The sequence below is a fragment of the Phaethon lepturus genome, unplaced genomic scaffold (assembly GCF_000687285.1).
Source record: "Phaethon lepturus isolate BGI_N335 unplaced genomic scaffold, ASM68728v1 scaffold19480, whole genome shotgun sequence".
Taxonomy (NCBI): Eukaryota; Metazoa; Chordata; class Aves; order Phaethontiformes; family Phaethontidae; genus Phaethon; species Phaethon lepturus.
Genome location: NW_010510024.1, coordinates 32,634 through 40,210, shown reverse-complemented (window position 1 = coordinate 40,210; position 7,577 = coordinate 32,634). Strand labels below are relative to the sequence as shown.

The 7,577-nt window shown below is 37.5% G+C and overlaps 1 protein-coding gene across 1 annotated transcript in view; it reads right to left on the bottom strand.

The window, feature by feature from the left end:
• Nucleotides 1-633: 633 nt before the first annotated feature.
• The window catches only part of ANKRD12 (ankyrin repeat domain 12), a gene marked incomplete at its 3' end in the record, with an annotated part of 35,142 nt that continues 28,198 nt past the window's right edge, over nt 634-7,577 (bottom strand). The window contains exon 7 of the mRNA XM_010295374.1: nt 634-5,312. Within this exon, the coding sequence (XP_010293676.1) occupies nt 634-5,312 (4,679 nt within the window). The remainder of the gene's footprint in view (nt 5,313-7,577) is intronic.

The window sequence follows — 7,577 nt, the reverse complement described above, 5'->3', positions numbered from 1 at the left end:
TACATTGCACAGACCTCCTTTTCAGCTACCACCAAGAATATGCCCCTGTCAGAACTATTGAGAGCTTAGAACTAAACACGTGTCCTTAAACTACAGACGTTCTTCAGTAAAAAGGATGTTCTTCACATTATTAAATAAAATTCAGAATACTTTAAGCTGATGGATTACAAAAGCCGAGAAATGGCAGATTACATCTGCTGCTCTTGAGAGTGTTAAGGAGAAACTGAGATAGCTAGCAGCCACTCTTCTTAAAGCTTTTGGTGATGGACTTAACATTTTGAAGCACTGTACATCCACCGCCCTCCAAATGAAGCAGCTTTGAAGAAGCTCTCAACAACTGTCCACTTTTGAAAGGGTAGGCTTTACAGTAGTTAATACTTTGAAATATTTGTCTGTGTGCCTTTTACAGGTGTCAGACATGATGGTTTGTCTTGTAACAACTGTGAAACCACTGTTCATATTTCCACTGAATGGGGCTTTTAAATATGACATTACTGGTCAATAATAATTTGACATATGTCAACATACTATTTTCAGCGCAAGTGTTCAGAAGCAAGTCAGGAAGAATATGAAAGTTAGAAAAATAAAACAAACACACGTCTTTCATTATACTTTAAAGAACATGTTACTTACAGTTGGGATGCATATCTTGCTCAAGGGATTGCCATCCAGTAGGTATGAGCCATTGAAGGTCACATATTCATCATAATATTGAGGTGCCTGAGGAATAACACTGCACAGTAACTTACGCTTCTCTTCTATTTTTTTTCTTATGTGCAAGTATTCAAAATATGGGTTTGCTCTCTCAGAACTGTATGGCTGAATCTCTTCAAGTTTCAAAGAATCAACAATAGCTGCCAGCGACTGCTGGGTTTTCTCCTTAGCCTGCAGTAAAGAAGGGTTCACTTGTACAGGCTGAGGCACACGCGACACCTTTCTTTTACGTGGATGATGTACCTGAGCATCATCCTCTTCAGTTAATCTAATCCTTGCTTTCATGGATGCTGACGATTCAGACTCTTTTTCCGATGTCTGTGTGCAGCCAAGAGGATTCTGCTTACCCTGGTTAGCAAGCATATTTGCTCTGTTCCTCGTGATTCTTTGAGGTACTTCTTGCTGTTCCACCTTCTGATCCTCAGCAATTTCTTCTTCTAGTTTAACTATTTGGCTGTATTTATGCACCTCTTCCTGTGTAATCTGTTGTGAACTATTTTCCAAATTAGATAAAGAGGAGTACTCTGGTGGTTCATCTGTCAACACGTTTTCTCTGTCTGCAGTGCAGGGTTTTTTATTAGCCGATTCGTTTATAATTCCTTTTGACATTCCTGAACTTTGTTCACAGATATCAACGTCGGCTTTATTATCAACAACATGCACTGAAACCAACTTTTCTTGTTGACCTTTTTCATTTCTAATGTCTGAAGTTTCTGCTGCGTTACTATCCACTTCACTCTGGGCATTCTTACAAACAGCTTTACTGAATGCATATGAATTTACATTTAATTGTGAACTGCTATCACTTTCAGGAATATCTTTTTCTAATGGTACCACAGGCAAATCATTCATCCTTTCGTAGCTTTGTGAAATATCCTTTGCAGAGCTCTCAGAACATACAGCAACGGGAGCATCAGCCATCTTAATGTTTGAAGGGAAGACAGCATTTTCCAGCTCTCTGGTACTAGTAGCATCTGTATCCAAAGCAGAAGTTGTAGTTTGAACTAGATTTTGTTGTTGTACAAATGATGAATCTTGACTGCTAATGCCTGGTAAAGAAATGTGTTTAGACACATCTGGGAGTGGCTGGATAGATAAAGGACAAGGTGACTGTGAAGGCAAAAATAATGCAGATCCTTGAGAACTGGAACTTCCCTTAATTTCTGCATGCTGAGGCAAATCCTCAGATACTTGTTGCTCTTTTAATGTCCTGTTTTCATAATTATGCATTGTGATAACACTGTTGGTATCTTGCTCTGATACACCATAACCTGAGCTATTAAACTCATTGTTTAATGAATTAAGTCTGTCAAAAGGCACATCCCACAGTTTGGTTTGCTGAGTCACACCATTTTGACTACATGGCTCTAAATGCATATTATAGTCTTCTGAAGGGCTCATCTGAGCAGTATTTTTAATGGTACTTGTACCCGTTGTTGCCTGCTTGTTGCTAACAGCTCCAGCCGGAGACAATGTAAAGTTTGACTGCAAACCAGACGTACTACCTTGAAAATCTCTTTCAAGCATGCTACATGGTAGTTCTGGTTTAGGAGAAGTGCTAGCGTAAGTCTGAACTGACGGCAGAGCATTCTGATTGTTTTCTTCCAATATTTGAGGCTGTTTGCTGTGTTCAGAAACAGCAGCAGGCATGCTGCACCTTCGAACCTCTACAACAGGTCTACACTCATTCAAAACGAGTTTAACATCTTCAACAGATGCTGATCGAACGTACGTTGGTGGAAGCCTGTTTGCGAAAGGCAGCTTAATGCGATCTGGCAACTCGGCAAGACCATCGGTATCTTTTTCAAGAAGGGCTGGTGATTTGGCCCTTGCCAAAAAAGGTGATTGTGAAAAAGACATTTGGGAATCAGAACCTTCTAGCATAAGGTCTGAATCATATTCGACTACAGGCCGTGGAGTAGTTACCACGGTATGGCAAGAATCCTCAGAGCTTGCAGCTGAAACCACAGACACTGATCTGGAGCTCAGACCTGTCTTTTCACTTTCTGATTTGGGGGATCTATTTAAATTATCTAAAATCAATGAAGGCTTTATAACATTGACATTTCTCGTATCTACAGATTGCGATCTATTACTTGTGGCATCTTTCTGCTGTTTTTCCTTCATGCAAACATCTGGCAACTCTGAGCTTTTTGAACGAATCAGCTCTTTGCTTTTTACTTCAGCTAGTGAGTGTTTTGGTTTATCTTTCATCTTGTTAAGTTCCAAACACATGCGGTTTCTTAAACGTTCCTTCTCTTTCTGTTTTATTTTTTCTTTATGTTTTCTATGCCATTGCTCTATTTCCAGATCTTTAAGGCTAAGCATTCTTTCAAAACTAGTTTGCATTAAATCATCATTGACTAATCTTTTTTCTTTAGGTCGAGCATCCTTTGGTGCAGGAGCTGGTTTAGGCTTAAGTTTCTCATGTTCGAGTTTTAGTTTAAGTAAACTACTTTGATGCAGTTTATGCTTGTCTCTCTCTTTGTATCGGTCTATATCTTTATCTTTCTTATCTTTCTCTCTAGCATCTGGAGTTTTCAACAAATCATCTTTTGGTTTTTCTTTCAAAGATGACAGTTTCTCATGCACTGTTTTATTACTTTCTGTAATACTGCATCTCCTTTCCTCTTGCATGTGTTTTGAGTTTGCTACTATCGAGATCTCCTTGTCTTTGGATTTGTCTTTTTTTTCAAGTTCCTTCTCTTTGTCTTTAGTTCTATTTTTTTCTGATTTAGTATATTCAGATTCTTTTTCAGACTGTTTGACTTTTCTTTCAGTACAGTGTTTTTCTTTGCTTTCAGCCCAATGTTTGTCTTTATCAGCTTTTTCTTTATCATGCTTCTTATCAGCTTTTTCTTTATTTCTTTCTTTGTCATCAAGTTTTTTAAGAGTACCTGTGCTTTTTATTTTATCATTTTCCTTATGGCATCTTTCTGCTTGCTGGAAATTTGGCTTCTCCTTTACCTTCTCTAGATTTTCGTTTACGTCTGCTTTTTCTTTCTCCATCTTGTATTCATGTTTTACCTTTTTTTCTCCATTTTTTCTTTCTATCTTTTCAACATCTTTTTCTTTGGCTGAGGTCCGCTTTTCAGTCTTTTCTTTATTTTCCTTTAAATTCTTTTCCTGCTTTTCAGTATCTGTTTCTTTTTCTATTAAATGCACACTGGCTGCCTCATCTTTAACACCAAAGCAGAACAATTCTACTTCTTTATCTGCAAGCATAATTTCTTTTTCTTCTTTTATATCTTTTATTTTTTCATCCTTGAGAAACTTCTCATTTTCTTTTTTGTTCTTCTCTTTCTCTCTCTCCTCTTTAGCATTTCTCTCTTTCTGGAACTGTCTCTCCTTAACTAACTTCTCTTCTTTTGTCACAGCTTTTTCTAGCTTTGATTTTCTGTCTGAAGGAAGAGATTCATGTTCTATATTTAACAATGTATCTTCATTTTCATCACTTTTGAAAAAGTTCTCTTTCCAAAATTCTCTGTCAAACTCAATACTTCTTTGAACGTCTTTATGTTTATGTTTTTCCTTCTCCCCATCCTGTTCCTTTTTGTGCTTGTCCTTTTCTCTTTCTTTGTGCCTTAATTTATGCTTTTTAAGTGTTTTACCTTCCTTGTCAATCTTTCTCAGAGTATACTCTGAATTCTCAAATGTTGAGCTATTATCTTCCTCTTTAATTTTAGGACTAGATTTTTCACCAAAGTCTAAGTGAAAATCTTTCTGATGATGCTTGCTTTTTTCTTTGTGCTTGCAAGATTTGCCACTAGAACTTTCTACTAGATATTCAGAATCAGTGTTGTGATCATACCGAACTAATTCGGATTGCAATGTTATTTCAGAACCTCCTGGAGATAAGCAAGTTTTGGTGTTTTCTTGCTTTAATGGTGTTGACTGCTTTTCACTTAATCCACATGGATGCTTTGGAGATTTGCCAGCAGTGATATGAAATAGATGTAAGGAAGAATCTTCTTTTGGGGTGAAAGACTTCTTAAAGTTTTCTTCCTCTCTCGTTTTATCTAAAGAATCTAACCCAGAAGTAGCCATATTTGCTACTCTAGCGTTTTCTTTTTCTTGCTTTAGTTCTTGATTCTCTTTATTTTTGCTCTGATTTTTTACTTTCCTTTTAACTTTGCCTTTTTGCTTGTGCTCATTTGTAACCATATATTCTTTCTTCGCTCTTACATCAGAATTTGATGTCTCTGAAATAGAGCAAGGAGATACTATCTTCTTGTCCTGAAGTATTTCTTCATCTGAACTTTCAGAACTTGAATACAGAACTCTAGATGGTTTCTGCTTTTTGCTTTTAAATGATTTTGAAAAGACAACTTTCTCTTGTTTCACAAATAAGCTGTTCTTTTCAACTTCAGTCTCATCCTCTTTCCTTAGGTCTTTTCTAAGAATGTGCTTGTCATCGATCATTTTTTTCATTTCATCTTCATCATCATCTTTAAACTCATACTCATCAAGAGCAGATGGAAGAGGTGCCTTACTAGGGACTGTTTGTTTGCTGTCGTTGGCTAGAGAGTCCTTTTCTGCTTCTGAATCAACATTCGCCTCTACACTGGAAGGATTTACAGATGGAGCTTCTTCAGAATCTAGAGTAAGAAAACAAAAACTTAGTTGAATATTGATGGGACATTCTTCACACTTTTAGTTCAGGACAAAATAGTTCAGTTCAGCAGTCATACTTACAGAAACGAAAAAAGAAAAACTACACTCAAAACACACAATAAACCTTCTCACTAGGATTAAACTTTTTAAGAGAAAACAAAAGGTCATGAAACCAAAGTGCTCCCCACACTTTACAGCTCTCACTGAGGTATGTGAAAATATTAATTAGCATTTATATCCCAATCTAATAAAAGCAATGCACTTTAAATTTTGTAAACTTCATCTACTATACAAAATACCTATATAACCTGACTCTTTCTCAAGGACATCTTACTATGATGACTCATTCCTCTAAGAATTCATCAACTCTTACGTTCTCTAACAACTAAACTATGTTCCTCCACGTGAACTATTCAGTCACGTTTCAATGGCAGATAAGCTTTTGTTCTTAAAAGACAAAGAGCTGGTCGTGTAAAGAAATTCCCTCATGAATCTTTATGTACCTGATATGGACAGCCTCAAGTAGACTGTCCTACAATTCACTGCAGCTGGTCTCTGATATGCGAGTGCATAGCATGGAGCAAGTATGTTGTACTGGATGTCTTGGACTTGCAAGTCTAAAATGTTAACCTCTCAACTGTTCCTAAAATTAACACTCTATATGTTTCCTAAAATTTATCACCACCTGATTATATGAAAATCTAGAACTCAAACATCTTTGAGAAGTATTTCTGGATGTATTGTTCCCTCCAAATAAGGTTGCAACTCAAGTCTCTTCAGCTGAATCTATCAGTTTGCTTTTTAAAAGAACCATGTATTGTAGTACTCAGTACCACAGACTGACATGGTACTGAGTCAGAGATTTGACATACTTAATAAAAAGTAACAGAACAGTTTGAAATAATAGTGTTTAAGGAAAGTGATGAAGCAGTTTCAATGCATTAAAAGTTTGAATGAGAGAGAAAAAAAAAAAAAAGGTTCTGCTGCAAGATTCCCCCTCATTTCCAATAGGATCATCGGTGGACCAACTGCCAGTACAGAATTGTTAAGACCAGAGTACCTTCCCAGTAGGCTTGTCAGCTACTCTGCGTTCAACAACACAGTGTCAATAAAATAGATCCCAGAAGTCCCTATTACCTTCTGTATTATCTCTAGCACCCAGAAGGTATTACTAGTTCTGTGCTACCACCTTTTTATATATTCCTCCCTCACCCGTATGTACATACCATCATGTTCCTGCACTACCCCTTGAAGTGTGCCTCCCCTTCACCTTTTTCATACAAGGTAGTTGCTGCTTCTCTCTTCCATGTCCATATTTGCTTTGCTCTTAACAGTCTTTCCCCATTCCAAACCCATCACAGAGCTTACTCCTTAATGACCAAAGATAAAGCAATGGAAGTACAGGAGACAGATCACCCATTCTCTAATCCTACTCCTTGAGAAACTACGAAGAACTTGGAAACCAGCCCGTGGAAACTAAGCAATACCCTGCACAGACAGACAACTGTGGAGGAATCAATTGCTAAATAGTAACAAGTTTCTATTATGTATAAGTAAAAATATTTTTCTTAAGATTAATCATTTGGCTAAACTTCAGTAGATTCTCTGGAGCAATGCCACAACTGTCCCTTAAAACAGAATGACTATGCACTGTATTTCAGGCTATTCTTCTAATGCCAAAAAATTTTAACACTACATCAGAACATTTATTAGCTCTACATAGGGCAATATGACTTTTTTTTTTTTGCTTAAAGTATAGTGAAACCTTGAATAGAAAACATTGCTAGGGGGTTGGGTTTGGGGTATTTTTGTTCATTTGTTTAGTTGACTTGGTTTGTGTGGGGTTTTTTGGGGGGGGGTGTTTTTTTTTTTAATCGTCAGGGAAAAAGAAACCAACTTTAACAGTTATGTGACACGATGCTCTCCGTCATGTAATTTTCACAGAATCACAGAATGGTTGAGGTTGGAAGGAACCTCTGAAGATCATCTCATCCAACCCCTCTGCTCAAGCAGGGCCACCCAGAACCAGTTGCCCAGGACTATGTCCAGACAGCTTTTTAATATCTCCAAGTATGGAGACTCCACAACCTCCCTGGGTAACCTGTGCCAGTGCTCAGTCACCCTCACAGTGAAAAAATGTTTCCTGCTGTTCAGAGGGAACCTCCTGTGTTTCAGGTTGTGCCCATCACCTCTGGTCCTGTCTTTGGGCACCACTAAAAAGAGCCTGGCTCTGTCCTCTTTCCACCCTC